The sequence below is a fragment of the Mycotypha africana genome (assembly GCF_025528875.1).
Source record: "Mycotypha africana strain NRRL 2978 chromosome Unknown BDF20scaffold_14, whole genome shotgun sequence".
NCBI lineage: Eukaryota > Fungi > Mucoromycota > Mucoromycetes > Mucorales > Mycotyphaceae > Mycotypha > Mycotypha africana.
This window is the reverse complement of record NW_026515738.1, coordinates 130,074-145,603: the sequence shown is the minus strand read 5'-3', so window position 1 is coordinate 145,603 and position 15,530 is coordinate 130,074. Positions and strand designations below refer to the sequence as shown.

At 40.0% G+C, this 15,530-nt stretch overlaps 6 protein-coding genes and 1 non-coding gene across 7 annotated transcripts; 4 read left to right on the top strand and 3 right to left on the bottom strand.

The window, feature by feature from the left end:
- Positions 1–200: 200 nt before the first annotated feature.
- Positions 201–3,444, bottom strand: BDF20DRAFT_839935 (uncharacterized protein; the record flags this gene model as incomplete). Its single annotated transcript, XM_053079333.1, has 7 exons — positions 201–1,341; positions 1,442–1,998; positions 2,073–2,171; positions 2,274–2,735; positions 2,811–2,903; positions 2,980–3,196; positions 3,356–3,444. The coding sequence occupies 7 exons, from the start codon at positions 3,442–3,444 to the stop codon at positions 201–203; spliced, it is 2,658 nt and encodes an 885-aa protein (XP_052931295.1).
- A 1,121-nt stretch (positions 3,445–4,565) lies between these two features.
- BDF20DRAFT_828904 (cytochrome b5-like heme/steroid binding domain-containing protein) lies at positions 4,566–5,054 on the top strand (the record flags this gene model as incomplete). Its single annotated transcript, XM_053078276.1, has 2 exons — positions 4,566–4,648; positions 4,751–5,054. Coding segments are annotated over 2 exons (387 nt in total), but the record flags the coding sequence as incomplete, so codon positions are not given.
- BDF20DRAFT_208904 (Retinoic acid induced 16-like protein-domain-containing protein) lies at positions 4,812–8,434 on the bottom strand. The gene is made up of 2 exons (XM_053074924.1): positions 8,258–8,434; positions 4,812–8,173 (listed from the first exon to the last, which is right to left on the bottom strand). The coding sequence occupies exons 1-2, from the start codon at positions 8,363–8,365 to the stop codon at positions 5,066–5,068; spliced, it is 3,216 nt and encodes a 1,071-aa protein (XP_052931293.1). The 5' UTR covers positions 8,366–8,434; the 3' UTR covers positions 4,812–5,065.
- A 1,971-nt stretch (positions 8,435–10,405) lies between these two features.
- Positions 10,406–10,951, top strand: BDF20DRAFT_898854 (uncharacterized protein; the record flags this gene model as incomplete). Its single annotated transcript, XM_053082641.1, has 1 exon — positions 10,406–10,951. A coding segment is annotated over exon 1 (181 nt), but the record flags the coding sequence as incomplete, so codon positions are not given.
- A 428-nt stretch (positions 10,952–11,379) lies between these two features.
- BDF20DRAFT_t158 lies at positions 11,380–11,451 on the top strand. Its single transcript has one exon. It is a non-coding gene; the product is annotated as a tRNA-Asp (tRNA).
- Positions 11,452–12,542: 1,091 nt separating this feature from the next.
- On the bottom strand, positions 12,543–14,204 carry BDF20DRAFT_991713 (uncharacterized protein; the record flags this gene model as incomplete). Its single annotated transcript, XM_053085358.1, has 3 exons — positions 12,543–12,859; positions 13,738–13,827; positions 14,149–14,204. 3 exons carry the CDS (start codon positions 14,202–14,204, stop codon positions 12,700–12,702), a joined length of 306 nt encoding a protein of 101 aa, XP_052931291.1. The 3' UTR covers positions 12,543–12,699.
- Positions 14,205–14,454: 250 nt separating this feature from the next.
- On the top strand, positions 14,455–15,398 carry BDF20DRAFT_1004590 (eukaryotic translation initiation factor 5A). Its single transcript, XM_053074666.1, has 3 exons — positions 14,455–14,470; positions 14,558–14,766; positions 14,918–15,398. Exons 2-3 carry the CDS (start codon positions 14,558–14,560, stop codon positions 15,183–15,185), a joined length of 477 nt encoding a protein of 158 aa, XP_052931290.1. The 5' UTR covers positions 14,455–14,470; the 3' UTR covers positions 15,186–15,398.
- The last annotated feature ends 132 nt before the right edge of the window (positions 15,399–15,530 follow it).

Genomic DNA, 15,530 nt, shown 5'->3' with positions numbered 1-15,530 from the left:
GTCCTACTTTTAATATCAACGAGCACCCATCCATCTAGAAACTGCTTTTTTTTTATTTTCGGATCTCATCTATCCGTGCATCGAGTGTTGGTTAAAACAAAATGGATGCTAACCTAACTCCATCATGCATCACTTTATCGACAGAATGCCTTTGGGTTGAGACAGAGAAAAGCGAAAAAGACACAATCTCACTATTTATTCTAATCAACCGCTAGAGTGAGTTCTTCACTTAGACTAGGTTTATAGTGTTCTGCTATCGTTGCTGTTTGGGTCAGGATGTCCTCCGTGGTGGAGGATGCCTGCTCAGGAAGAGCATGACGATGACCATGACTACTACTACTACCACTACTACTCACAACAAGTGGATCGACGCTGGCTGTGGGTGGCATTCGCACGTCCAACTTTCTTAGAGAATCTTGTCGTGGAGGTGTCACAGACCGATGGCTGCTATTGTTACTACTACTACTATTGTTGTTGTTGTTGTTTGTCTGCATCAGGGTCGCTGCTTGCTGCTGCTGCTGCTGCTGCTGCTGCTCCATAGGCGTAGAAGCATGTGTAGGCTCCGTGGGGGTGGCTGTGTTGGCTTGAGACGTGGTAGGAGCTATGGCTGTCGTGCCCGGTGGAAAACGAGGCATCCGTGTATGGCTACTACTACTACTGTTCAGAGGCGTCGTCTGACCGTACTGCGCTGGCGTAGGTGTTGTTGAAACATCACTAGGGTATAACGTGAGAGGAATACGTGCTGTGGACTGGGGTGGTCGGTGCTGTGCATTCACGGGCGGCTGTAGCACCAAAGAGCCCACCATGGACGAGAGGAAGGGCTCGTGTTGTTTGGCTGTGGCCGCGGCGGCTGCATTCGAGTCGAAAGGCGGCGCCATGGGTCTGCTGCCACGCGTAGTAGCACTACTGTCACTATGACTATTCCTCAAGGAGGCGGGTGGGTTCATCGGCTGCGTGAGGAGCATGGGGGGCGCAGCGCTCATCCTCGTCGACGGTAAAGGCGGGAAGAGAGTAGCGTGATGACTAAGGTATAAAAGGTTACTCTGAGAGTGTTGACTGAAAGGACTCAGTCCTTCCAACGCTTGGTTCAGTTTATGTTCGTTGTTTCGCCGTGCCAACGCTTCTGCTTTGGGGAAGATCACATCCATCGAAAGTATGAGATCTTCAAACAATTCGTCAGGCGACCACGCGTTCGTCTCGGCCGTCATCGTTGCTGTGGCCCCAGACGCCGCAGAAGAATCTTCCGTGCCCGTTTGATTGAAATCGTGAAATATAACCGGCGTAAAAATCAGAGCCAAGTTGGGAATATTCATTTTATTGATCTGACTCTGAGCATTGATTCTAATCCCCAAAAAAAAAAAAAAAAAAAAAAAAAAAAAAAAAAAAAAGAGATGAGCACGCCCTCATGTCCATGGGTCCTACCGAAGGATAACTGACTTACTTGGCCAGGTGACGTATCAAATAATGCAACGTACTTCGATGTGCCAAGGACAAATTAGATAATTTCGTCTCTAATAACCCAAATCGTTGCGCTTGTGACATCCCTTTACTATAAGCCAACCTCGTTTGCGTATTAAAGTCAAACAAGGGCCTTTTTAGCTCTCTTAGATACATTTTCAAAATCGTAGCCATCGTAAACACATCGTACTGATCCAACACCACCCTGTCTTCGTCTAATTCAAAGTAATGCTTCAATTGCTCTATGCTGGATTGTCGTCCTGACACTCTGTAAATGCCCTCTTTTTGCAATCCGCCGCCTTTCTCAATGGCTTCGATGCATTTTATCACGAGTAACGGTACCGTCGTGTTGTGTTCAATGGCATACGTTTCTAACGATCCTCCAAACAGGACTTCCTTGCATTTTCCTTCAAAATAATAGTTTTCATATCGCACAGGTGTGGGATACATGTATCCCTGGGACTGATAATGACTAGAAAATACCTGTAAATCCCTTGTGCTATCCACAGCACTCGCCGCATTCAAAGTTCCCCGTGCAGACTAGGATCATTTTGTTAGCATCTTTCCACTCCTCCCCTTCCTTGTTTTTTTTTCAAAAAAATTTTTTGCTTTACATTGATTTCCATCTGCAAACTATCCAGCTCTGACCGTAAAATGTTGACAAGAGATGTCTTGACAGTCTCTGTTTTTCTTTTGATCGTTGCTTTCAATTGCTAATACACAATCCCGTGAAGAATAACGAGGGGTTATTATAATACCATCACCCACGCTCCTCCCATTACATTTTACTTTTTTTTTTTTTTTTTTTTTTTTACCCTATTCACTTCTTCTGATGTCTTGTATTGCTTTTTTCTCAAATTTTCCAACAGTAATATACCGTCTCTATACTCATTATCCGCATCCGTGATATCCTTCTTCATCTTTGCAAATTTACTAAATTGTTTATTTTGTTGATCGGCCGAGGAGGACGGTGTCGTCAAGTAAGCATTGGCGACAACCGCTCTTGTTCGCATGTGAGAGAGTAACCCAGCCATGCCTCGGCTTTTACTGCTTGGTGGCTGTTGTGCCGGCTGCTGCTCATGGTCCTCTCCTCGGTTATAATCCCCTGACGTTCTATGACTCGCACTGGCATTCCATTCGGCAGAATTCCGATTGGATCGATAACTCTCTCCAGTAGATTCACTGTGTTGCTGTTGCTGCTGCTGTTGCTGTTGCTGTTGCCAGTGTGTTTGTGCTGTTTTTAATTCTTCGCATCGATGATTATATGATTTTTGAAGCTGTGAATGATATATGTTTCTATATCAATCATTTGGTAGCAATGTAGACCCCTTTCTCCTTCCATTTCATCTTACTTTGACAATATCTCGGTTTTTAAAAGTCGTATAGTTGGTGTTGGCGTCATACAACTTTGATTTATGCGTCTTTCGATTTTGTTCTTCCGTTTCCTATCATTATCCAATGCATCAGTTCTATGCACATGTATGATCTTTTCATAGAAAAAAATATTATTCGCAACAACACCTTTTGCTTTGTCAAAACATCTATTTCTAGTTTGATCGTATCTCTCAACCGTTGTCGACTTTCAATGACACTATCGACCGAACTTTCATACAGTTGGACCGCTGTTTGAAAAGTAAGCTGTGCTTCATGATGGAAATAAGGTCGATCAGCATCCGTAGAAGAAGCGACTTTTTTCACCTTGTAAAGCGCGTTCAAGTAGGCTTCTTCTGCCTGCCATCTTTATATACAAAAAATCCATGGCGGGGCGTTAAAAGAGACAGCTGTGTCATTTCTTCTCAAACGTCGTCGTCTTTTTTTCTTTTTGCCTTTACCGAACTTTTAGCATTTGAATGATATTTTCTAAATCATGGTTGCTGTATTTAAAAGTCGTGTTGACAAATTCAAAGTGCTTTTCGATCGAGTTGGACTAAGAATAGAGTAGACCATTAGCCTGACAGTCTCTACCGAACCATCCCTATTGACCATCGGTGGGTGCGATGGCGCTTTTTCCTTTCCCCATCCTCAAACTGAATCACTACTCTTTGGCAATGCCTACTTCGTCATCGGTCGTCATATTATTATTATTATTATTATTATTATGTAACTGAGAGACACTTCTATTTCTTCCTCTGTGCATAGAATTTGGCGGTGGTTTATATGAAAAGAGTAGAATGGGGAAAGAAAAGGGAGGAGCGAAAGAGACCCACCACCGCTTTAAAGTTTCTGCCTCATTGTCAATGTAAAAAGATGAGAATGTGCAACTCCAAAAGCTTAAATTTTTCCTCATTCTTGTACTTCCTTCCCTTTTTCGCTGTCTATAGCCACACTCGACGCTATATTCCCAGTTACTTTTTCCTTTCTATTGAACCTAGGCTTAGTATGCATCCATGACTTTTGTCCATGTCGGTTGGACGGGTCGTATCACGTCATGTTTATAGTCGCCCGTGACTCATGATGATAGTCCGTGTGCAGCTGAAAAAAAGACAAGGTACGACCCTTTTGTTATTGCAGATCACGAAAAAAAGGAATAGCATGACAAGTGGCGAGAAGAGCAATGCCAGCGTGGATACTACCTATGGTTCCATGCTCTTTCTAACCTCCACCTGCTTATCCAGTGACAATTCTCAACAGGGCCCTGAGATTTTACAAGTGTGTCTGTACCCTACGATAGGCTCCAAGTAGTGTACATCACTCATTCAGCGCTGTCCCATTTCTATTTTTGACGCTCCATTTATTTTATTTTTTTTGCAACTCCACCTTTCCTTTATAAAATGAGGTGACCCCTTTTTTACCTTTTTCCAGTCCTTTTCTTTTCAATCTTTCAACCTTTTCTCCGTCCATGTCGAATAAAGCACCCTCCACGCCGAAACAAAAGCATGACGCAACCGTCAAAAAGACGTCTTTGCTGAGCCAAGGACTCATTGGATTATCCTGGGCCATTTTATTGTTCTTTTTGGCTTCTTATTTAATCACAGAGACTTGGACGTGGGGTTATCGCGGAAAGTGGACCAATAGGCATACCTATTTACCGGTAAAAAATGCATGGATCAAGAGACGCCCTCCTCGCCCAGGATTGCTAATGCTCTCTCTTTCTCAATGACAAACAGCGAAAAGAATTAACTTTTACAGAAAAAGAACTAGCGTTCTATGATGGAAGTGATCCTACCAAGCCCATTTATCTCGCCATTGAGTAAGAAAGCAGAAAAGAACGGTCCACCCCCCCACCATGGCATAGGCAGCTTACCAGAAATGATTTGTTTTTTTTTACGTGCACACGTTGCACTCCTACTAGTGGCAATGTCTACGATGTAACAAAAGGAGCCGGTTGGTACGGTCCAGGCGGAAGTTACCATCATTTTGCAGGCAAAGATGCGGCCCGTGCGTACGTTACCGGCTGTTTTAAAGAACATCTCACGCACGATATTCGAGGCTTCAACGAGCAGCAAAGGAAGGCACTGAACCATTGGAAATCCTTTTATGAAAACCATCATACCTATTACAAAATTGGACATGTACTGCACGACCCTATACCTTCGGATCAACCTATACCACCCGATTGTCGTTCGGCCACTCAACAAAAACCATCCACAAAATAATAAAGTTTTATTCAATCACTCCCCCCCCCGCTCATATTGAAACTGGTATACTTTATGGTATCTATGCCTAAACTACGTCTGACTTGTATAATGGCAATCACTTCTTTGATACATTCTTCTAGAATGACCACATTATTCAAAATCATGGACAGAGAGAGTTTCTTCTCTAGCCCCTTTTTTTTATAATGAGTGATCGGTGCAAACACATCTTCGTCTTCTTCATCTAAATTGAGTACCGGATCAGGCTGGATATCATAATAATGAGATGGGAATAAAGGTTGAACGCGTATCGGCAGTGTTTTCTTGATATGCAAGTCAATACTGGGATAAACGGCCAGCTGTGGAGCTTGGGCTGTAGCACTACCGGCAGCAGCACTCGCACTGGAGGGCGTAGAGGAAAGGGTCGTCGTCGTCGTCGTCGTCGTCGTCGTCATCGTCGTTGGGAGGGTAGCCTGGGACGCTGATAGCTGCTGATAGGTGTCCGTAAAGGTAAGAGTAGACATCAAACTCGCTGTGGAATTCCTTCGCTTCCTCGGCGTCGGAACAGGGGACGGCAACGAAGACGACATGAATCCAAATAACCGAGAAGACGTCCGCTTGCTGTTATGATGGCTGCTGCTGCTATGGCTCAAAGAAGGCGGATCGATACTCTCTGTCACTTCTCCAAACAAAAGTCCCTGTCGCCTCTCCTCCAAAAATTGATCAAACTGCTGATCTCCAATTTCAGATCGATAATAATCAATCTGTTGCGTCAAGGTACGGAAAAGTGTGTAGAAGGGTGGAAACGATTTGAATTGGGTAGGATACGTCATTTCAAAAGAATGCAGCTCGGCTGCAAAGTCAATCGATTTGTCGTCATCCAAATCCTCCTCCTCGTCTTTTCCTCCTTCTTCGCCTTGTTTGTGAGTCGCCGTCGGCAAAACAGAGGAGCGACGACGATGTCGAAAAGGACGTTGAGAGTAATAGTAGGGTTGACGAGACGGCTGCTGCATCGAGTCGAGTACGTTGTCCAGAACCAAGATGGCCGATTTCTTACTCTTTACCGCAGTCGCTACCGTGCGCGCACTGGGTGTGTTATCGGATGGGCTCGAAAGGTTCAATGTATCATTGGGATGCGTTCGATCGTTCTCTGAAAATGTCAGCCACCCTTCTAAACTACGGTAAGGACAAATAGCCAAAGCAGAGAGCACACCGGTAAGAGCCAAATTCAGTTCAGAAGACTGAGCAAAGAAATGGGACAATATGTCTTGCAGCAAGTGCAAAAGTGGATCCCTTGAGCTCAATCGCTGCTGTCTCTGTTGCTGCTGCTGCTGGTTATTGTTACGTGTGGTCGAAGACGAAGAACAGCTACGGTACATATCGTATTCCTGGCTTTTGTTCTTTTGCTGCTGACCGTATTTAAAACTTCTTCGTCTTTCACTCTTCGATAAAAGGCCTGTCGTACCCTTCGTGGCATACGGGTACGGATGAGGAGAATGTTCCATCAAATCCTGAAAACAAGGATCGCTGTCCATCATACTTTCTATATCTTTGATATAGTCTTCGTAACCCAATGATAGCCAGTCATACTTTTTCATAGGCGAGAAGCGGTCAATCGCGCTGATGAGGGCAAAGTAGAGCTCCACTTCCTTTTGATGATGCGAAATGCTGGCTGTGCCAAAAGCTGACTCTGGCTTGGAGGGATACAGATCATCGACCGTCAATAGCTGTTCAGCAAACTTACAATGCTTCAAAAGGACGGTACGTAAAAGTCGGAGTGTTACAATCACCGTCGGTTGAGACTTTGATTTCAAGCGACTGAAAATCAAGTCTTTCAATGTGAACCTTTCCGCTTGCATGTTAATATACGGATGACTATGCTGCTGTTTGTGCTTTTTGCTATGCGTGACGTCAGGCGTGGATGGATCGTTCATCAAGTAACCGACAATGACATCCGCTAATTCTTGCTGTTGAATGCTCTGTAACATGACATTGATATAGCTAATCACGGCAACGGAAGAACCATCGGCATCGGAGCATTCCAAAATGGATGGATACAAGATATTCTCTAAAAAAATCATACGAATACTTTGCAAAAGCTTTGCCGAAATACCAATGTCAGACGTCCGTGAAAGCACATCTTGGTAAAACTCCAATAGTTTCAAAAATGAATCTAGCTGATACTTGAACTGTTCGGAACAAGACTGTTGCTCTATGCCAAAATCACTTGTGATGGAATAATGCTTAGGCAGGCATTCTTGACTCAAAAGATAGGAAGACGTGTGCTCCTTTTCGTCTTCAAAAATTTGCAGTTTCCGTGGAAGCTGTGAATATAATGCGCCTAATCCAGCGGCCATGATGATAGCAAAGTCAGATTGCAATATGAATTGCGTCAGAGGATGAGATGGCGTGGCCATTTCCATAATAAACAAAAGCCCTGTGCGTGCATAATCACCCAATCGCCCTTCTCTGTGAACAAACTTGAGCAAATAGGAAAACAACAAAAATTCGTATTCTGGCTGTTCTTCCTCCTCTTCTTCTTCTTCTTCTTCTTCGTTAGACTCTCTATGGCCATGTTGAACAGGGCCATATCGCTGCTGTGGCTGATTCTGTTGTTTTTTTTGAGGCATTGTCAGCCATTGCTTGTCATGGAAAAAGATATTCAATAGTGCAGGAAATCCATGAATTTTCGAACATATGATATACATGAGATCTACCAAATCTTCATGGTACAGGTCGGTATTACTAAGATTATTGAGCTGGTCCATGGTAGAAGTGAAACTAGCTGCTGTCGCCATAGAATTCGAACAACAGTATCTCAATAATTTAATGGTAGGTGTATGTACAGCATGATGTACGAGGAACCGATGGTCATCCAATAAGTCTACCATTGAAGCAATTGTTCTTATCGTCTCTCCTCGCATGCCTTCGGGGTAATCTTGCTTTTCACAAACATTGACCAAGTAGTTCAAAAGATTGTGCTTTAGCAGATACTCCATACAAACCCCCGTTGTTGTGTCCTGGTCTTCCTGACGCGCTTCTTCGTCTACCAGCAGATCCACCATCGTACGTAATTTCTCTGGTATTTCAGTCTGTTTGATATGCAGATTAGCTTTTCTATCTTCCGCAATAAAAATATTCTAATAGAAAATAATATAAAAAGGAAAAATGAGACCCTTTCCTTTCTCATTAAAAGAGAATGGGTGATTCGCAGTCATGTTTACATGAACATAATCCCAACATTTATGAAATTTGGCTAATTGCATGGAGCTAGTAGGTTGCACTTTGGGTGGCGTTGCTCGTTTTCGGAACTTTGCAAAATAGTAGTCCATTTTGTTATTGTATTTTTTGGTCACTCAAGAAGTAGGAAAGACATGGAAGAAAACCAAAACATATTACACTAATCAAGAAGAGGTTGTTAAAAGCTTAAATTTGATTTGAAACCTTCAAAAAAACTCCTCTGTGGCAATTTTCAGGTACAAAATAATCCAATCACTGGGTATTTTTTTTTTTAAAAATTTTTATTTTTTGAAGGTCTCTCCCTAACTTATTCTCTTTTGTTTCGCTCATCCTACACGTGTGCCATTTCGGTAATTGATGTACATAAAGCGCAACATTCATAGCTATATATATATATGATAGCAGATACAAAATAGGAAGCACAATGACCAAAAAAAAATCAAAAAAAATCGAGGCTTCAAGGTATCAGTTACCATAGCTACGTTTTAAAATAACATTTTCTGAATGATACGTTACAAATTTACACTTTATGCGTATTCAACAATCTATATCAGCAAACCATGAAGAGTGATTTATCTAAGAAGAACAAACCAGACACAGCAAAAAATTATCGTTATCATAATGCTGACAGTGGCCTTATAAAATATTGTGGTAATCGCTAATTTTAACTATAAGATAAAAGGTAAAGAATAACACAAGAGAAAATAAACACGAAAGCTTAACGAAATCAAACCACCGTCTTTATTTCTCTTTCAAAAACAAACTAAAGAAAAAGAAAAGAAAACTAAGATTACTGCTATTAATAAAGACTTATTGTGTTTACTGTCTACGAAATGATTGTATCAGGATCTATAGCTGACACTGATGATTTATGGTCAAATATACTCAGTGAATCATAGGTTTCTGTAAAAGAACAGGTCTTCCCTCTAAGTGGATAATTACTCGTCCATCCTAGAGCAGATTGATGTGTAATGTGCTATCCTAGCAGATCCAGGGTGATCATGCAGCTACATCTATAATCCAATATCTATCGGCCACCAGTTGTGTAGCTCAGATACTGTGGGAATGATTATAGATGTTAGCTAGGAAGAGATATTCGTGCGTGGTGCTCTTTCGATTGTGTGAACAGTTGTTGTATAAAGAGTGATTGAGCCTTCTTAATCTCCAACCATACTTTATTTCCGGAACAGGGAGCAGTACCATGACCTACTATGCTCTGGTTGTTGAATCACTATATCCTACGAGTACATATACCAATCCTGCTATATACCTAAACGTCATATAGCCATAGATAAACTGAGTAAAATATATTTCATAAAGATAACCTGTTCAAGTCTTATGTGAGGTAGCTAATCTCACATGAGAATTATCCTTAATCCATATTCTTTTCTTATTTTATCTTTATTTGTTATACATTTGATCTAAGGTTCAAATGTATGCAATCGAACACACCGCTTACCAAACGGGAACGAAGATATGAGCAGTACTCATATCTGAGATCAAGTTTTACTTTACATTTCGCTAGACGTTTTGAGTGATTTACTCATATAATATATTGCCATCATGCCTCAAATACGACAAATATCACAGCGACAATAACAACTAATTGGATTATTATTCAACTGAGTTGTGACCTTCAACGAAGAAAATAGCATCATAGTAACAAGTAATAATGAAAGTAAAAGTGTTCCACATGATAAAGCTACTATTGATGTCGTTCTATAAGTAACATTGATGTAGCACTTTGGATACAAGAAAGAGAGAGATAAACGAGCGTTCTTGAACAAGTTATCGTTCTTCTTCAAAGCTTCATCCACGCACTTCTACCATTCTTCCTGACTTTTTGGATTTCTTTTTCTATGCAGGTGAGCAATCCAAGGGATAGGTATTTCGCGTCGAATCCGGATACAAATCAGCGTAACCTTGTTCAATCGTAGTTGACCTCTTTCTCCATGTTATAAGTTCCAATAATATATGATATATATGATAATAATGATACTACAATATAAAAGTAAAATATGTAATGATATTTAAACTACAATTTCAATATAAAGATAAGATATAGATCGGGTTACCTCCCAGAAATTGTTCTCTTAATCTCTTTTTTTTTTGTTGGGTTTTCTTGTGCTTTATTTTTTCTTTTTAGAAAATTGTATACATTTGGAACAACAATTAGACTTTGTTCAATTCAATTCCAATAGTTCATTTGGCCAGTGTATCTTTAATTTCATCAAGAAGTCTTTCAACAGTTTTTAATTTTACTAAATAATTTCTTGCTCTTGTTTTATGAAATGTAAGCTCTTCTTTCCTTGCTTGTCTTACAATCTTTTCTTCTTCAAAGCAATAAATTTCCAAATCATCTGTTTTCCATCATTTAAAACTATTGAAACCTTTTTTGATTTTCCTATACCAAGATTCTCACATTTGTCTAGTGACAAAATTTGGGTGATGTTCTTTTGTATTTTGAATTAATGGCACCAAGACAAAAATTTCAGACTAATTTTTATCAATAATTATTGAGGTCTTGATAACATCTCTATCTCTTATATTGTTTACAGCAATACACAAACTGTCAAACATACTACTACAACCTCCTATTGTAGTAAATAATATAGAATAATATCGTGAAAGAAGAATTATAAAGCTCTGACTAACTTTATATTACAAAAGATATAGATGGAGAAAGGCCTCGTTTATTACTTAAGATTTTTAATTATAATTGCACGCCATATTCTCTCTAACAACCCCGAATTTTGAGATACCCCACCAATAATATGAGCCGCTATCGATCACGTGACCAATTAAATTTCATCACCATAAGAATTATTTACAATTAAAAGAAATGATATGGATTATATCGTAAATGAGAATTTATAAAGCTCTGACCAACTTTATAGTACAAAATTATAGATGGAGAAAGGCCCTGTTCTATTTATTATACTTCATCTCATTAAATACCCCAGATTAAGCTATTACTACATACTTCTACTCTCCGATTACTCTTAGATACACCCTCTTCGGTCCAGCGCTGCTTATAAAATCATGTGACCGGCTTTTCCTTAAATTTACTATGACAATCTACGTCACGCATAACAGAAATATATCATCTTCGGTAGTATAGTGGTGAGTATCCCCGCCTGTCACGCGGGAGACCGGGGTTCAATTCCCCGCCGGAGAGTTTTTTACCACGCACTGTGTGGTAGTGCGTGTAGCTAATATGCAGTCTGTCTACTTCAACCTTTTTATGCCCAACTTTCGATGCGTGACTTGTTTTTCTTGACCGAACTTTACCTGATGATGCTTTTATAGACCCACCAAATCATGAAGTCGTAAGAAAATATTCTAGAAGTTATTGATAAATACGCAATGATGTCCTAACAAAGCAAAACAACGTATGAGAGATCTTATAATCTCCGTGAAAGTTACCTTAATACATGGCAAACATGGATGCCTGTAAGACATACTTTAGTACTGTATGGTATATTTGAACGCCAAATACATTCACTATAAGAGAATGCAATATATAAAGAATTGATATTGGCATTTAAACGGAAAAATAAAAGTGGAAACTTTTAATATATAATGCGCTTTGGATCGAATTGATAATTTGACCAAAAATAATAATCATCATTCATAGGACTACTCATAAAGCATATAATGGCTACAAACTTATTCTTATCACTAGTAGTAGTTGCCTCCTCATCCATGTTCAAGTACTTGCTAGGAAGTTTTATTAGTAGCCTTACGTACATGTGTGTTTATTATAGTGTGTATACCATGCTAGATTACACCATTTTGGTCACTGCTGGTCTAAATCCCATGATACATAAACTAATGTGACATCACTGTTCTGTTTTATTTGAACATGTAGAATTGTATGATAAATTGCAACATTCTGAGAGGGAAGATGAAGCAAGCTGATATTGGAAAGAGGAGAAAGCATTAGGATGCAAAAGAGCAGAAAAAGGGTTAGAAGCACACACCTCATTAATTATACAGAATACAGTCTTCTCTCGGTTTTATTCAGCATTGAAGCGATGAATAAGGATGCAGTTAGCTTCAGAGATATTCCGATCAGCATAAGTGATATTCTATATATACAACCGTGTAGAGACTATTAGGCCATTACTATTGCGGAATTGAGCGAGTTTCTTAGATTGTAGATATTGCTATCACCTAATTTATGAAATTTGTTGCAACATTGAAAAAACCAGGTGAATGGAAATAAATTGAAGCAAATGGTCAAACGGATACTAAGAAACTACCACGCTCCAAAGTATTTTACAACCGTGAAAAATGCAAAATACTTTCCTTTTGATCGACTATCCTATGTTTATTCAAAGTTGAGAACTCAAATGCAAAGCTAACCTCAAAAGCCTACTAGTTACTCTGTTCTACAACAATTAGCAGCGTAGCGTCCAATGGATTAGCCAACGTGAACGACCTTGATGTTCTCGTTAAACTGGTTCAACAAAGCGAAAACAATCATAATGATGCCACTGAGCCCAAGCCCAAAAGAAGAGAAGTCGCTTAGGCTTGGTATGTCTACAAGTGTCATAGAAGTAGCGGCTTTCGCATCAAGGTTGCTGAATGATCTTGTGTAAGAGGTAGCTCAACCGGAAAAACCCGCACTCTCCAGAAAGCGAGCAAGAAGACTGGCTACAACGCCAGATTGAAGATTACCTGCTATAATAGTGACCTCAATAATGCCGACCTATTGTATATTGATGAACCTAATCATCAAGTTGACGGTATTGAGGATTTAAAGTACTTTCCCATTTCGCAAGAAAGGAAGTGACAGATTACCGAACGACCAGAAAAGTTTATAGCAAGAGGGATTGTAGGATTGCAATTCAAAAGGATTTCCGTAGTTTCACCAGGATTTATTTGTTGCTTTTAGGTAATTTCTCCCGGATCTTTCACAGAGTTTAAGTGTACAATATCTTCAAAAAAACTCAAGAGTCATTTTACTGTAAAGTTCCCTAAGGGGGCCCAGCCCCCCCCCCCCCCCCCCCCCGGTGGAGGTACTTAGCACCTTGGCTTTCCAAACCAACGATTGTTGGACACCACTGATATTTTTTCAGCTTTGAGCCCTTTCTCTCTGCTTCCTAGGGTTTTTTAATGCCGCTGTCAAGGTGGTTCTCGGTCGATGTTGGTGTTTAAACAAGTTAAGAATAATTGCGGTGCCCGCCCAGGCTTAATTAAGCAAGATCCCGAACCGCGCCCAAAATCTTAGCCTACCAATTATAATGATTAGTTTAGCCCCTTCCCCCTCCCCCAATTTAGATAATATTCTTTTTCGCCCAACACGGCACCCTGACCGACATCATGCATCGCTCTATTCTCAAAAATCGAGCAGCCCTGGGCAATTTAGGTAAGCTTTAATATCTCGTGTCCATTGGGTTTAAACATGTCAATAATAAAAATCCTTGTTTAAAAGTAAAGTTCCCTATTTATTACTTACTTATGGGGTCCAAGTTTCACAATATTTTGGGCATAAGTAATCGCTAATGCATCTAATAAGGACTCAGGATTAGGTAACAAGAAAGGGTGGCTTTTACATCGCGGATATTCAATCCGCGTCTTTCTTTATTGGGGAAGTAACGAAATAGAAGAAAAAGGACAGGCTCCGTTATAATCATTTGCAGCAAAAAGCTTTTTCTGCTAGTCTCGTTCGAGCCTTGGATTATTGTATTCGCACATACCGATAAGTGTACTAGCATAATTTCTGTACCACATAAAAAATGATCGAAGGTTGGTCTGTGTCTCTCAATAAGGTTTGAAGAACGCGAAGATCACGGAGATCATGAAAACGCCGGTATTGAATGGCTGTTTGACATTAAACGGACAATTTTAGCTTAATGGTAGAGTATACCACAACGAGCCGTCAGAAAATTGGAACTGCAAATGAATCGAGCCGCTGCAGGCCATGAGTATCCACGTTACTATTTAACTATTGCCGTTTTTTACACTTTAACTCTTTGAATGTACGCAAAAAAAAAAAAAAAGTAAAAAACCAGTAACATGTCAATTGTTCAATCAAATGAAGACCTTGCCAATCATATCAACGCAGCTCAGGCTTATAGATAAGCTCAGTTTCAAATTAATCATGAAAAACTTTTTCACTTTAACGCGCTTTCCAATTTCTTTTTTTTTTTTTTTCTTTTTCTTTTGATTATCTGTACAAACCTCTTACAGTAAGTGCATAGCCATTCGATATCAATGTGCCAGAATTGGTAGGAATTGCAAGCTAACAGCTGCTCTTTGTTTCGTTTTTTCTTTAGATGGCTGACAACGAACACGAACACAACTTTGAACAAGCTGATGCCGGTGCCTCTGCCACCTTCCCTATGCAATGTTCTGCTTTGCGAAAGAACGGCCACGTCGTCATCAAGGGCAGACCTTGTAAGATTGTTGACATGTCCACCTCCAAGACTGGTAAGCACGGTCACGCTAAGGTTCACTTGGTCGGTATTGATATCTTCACTGGCAAGTAAGTACGAACCAACAAAGAGATGGAAGAGGAGGCTTTGCGAAGCGATAACGTTAAAGCGGAGAGGCCGCCTCTGAAGACAGTGATCTTCATTATAATTGTAAATTTCTCATACTTATCATTGTACCCTTCTCTTAATTCAATCTTATAGGAAGCTTGAAGATCTCTGTCCTTCCACTCACAACATGGATGTCCCCAATGTCGTCCGTCAAGAATATGCCCTTCTTAACATTGATGATGGTTTCCTTTCCTTGATGTTGCAAGATGGTTCCACCAAGGATGATGTCAAGTTGCCCGAAGGTGAAATCGGTGAAAAGATGGAAGAAGAATTCGAAGAGGGCAAGGAATTGATCGTCACCATTGTCTCTGCTATGGGTGAAGAACACGCTTTGTCCTACAAGGAAGCCCCCAAGGCTTAAGGATAAAGTCTATTTGACTTCATTCGTATTCATTCTCAACTATTTTCTTTTTTCATTCTCGTATCATCTAGCAATCCGCTTTGATTTTTTTCACATTAATATATACTAGCTTACTGTAAATTAGCTTTTTTTGCATATTTTTACGCATATTCATACATAGAGAATCATAATAAAACGCTGCTCTGCAACCGTTTTCTCAATAGATACTAACCGCTTCTATTGTTCTTACAAAAAAAAAATTTTTTTTCTTTTTTTTTTTTTTTTTTTTTTTTTTTTTTGCACACGAAAGCTTACGTTTTCAAACCGAGATACAATGTTGAGTCAATAGCAACCCGCTGAAAGAAC

Bases quoted from the DNA above. Each gene is read 5' to 3' on its own strand.
- BDF20DRAFT_208904 (XM_053074924.1), bottom strand. From the start codon at position 8,365: ATGGACTACTATTTTGCAAAGTTCCGAAAACGAGCAACGCCACCCAAA. The intron at 8,174-8,257 runs GTAAACATGACT...ATTTTCTATTAG, and splicing joins AATGTTGGGATTATGTTCAT to AATATTTTTATTGCGGAAGA.
- BDF20DRAFT_1004590 (XM_053074666.1), top strand. From the start codon at position 14,558: ATGGCTGACAACGAACACGAACACAACTTTGAACAAGCTGATGCCGGT. The intron at 14,767-14,917 runs GTAAGTACGAAC...TCAATCTTATAG, and splicing joins ATTGATATCTTCACTGGCAA to GAAGCTTGAAGATCTCTGTC.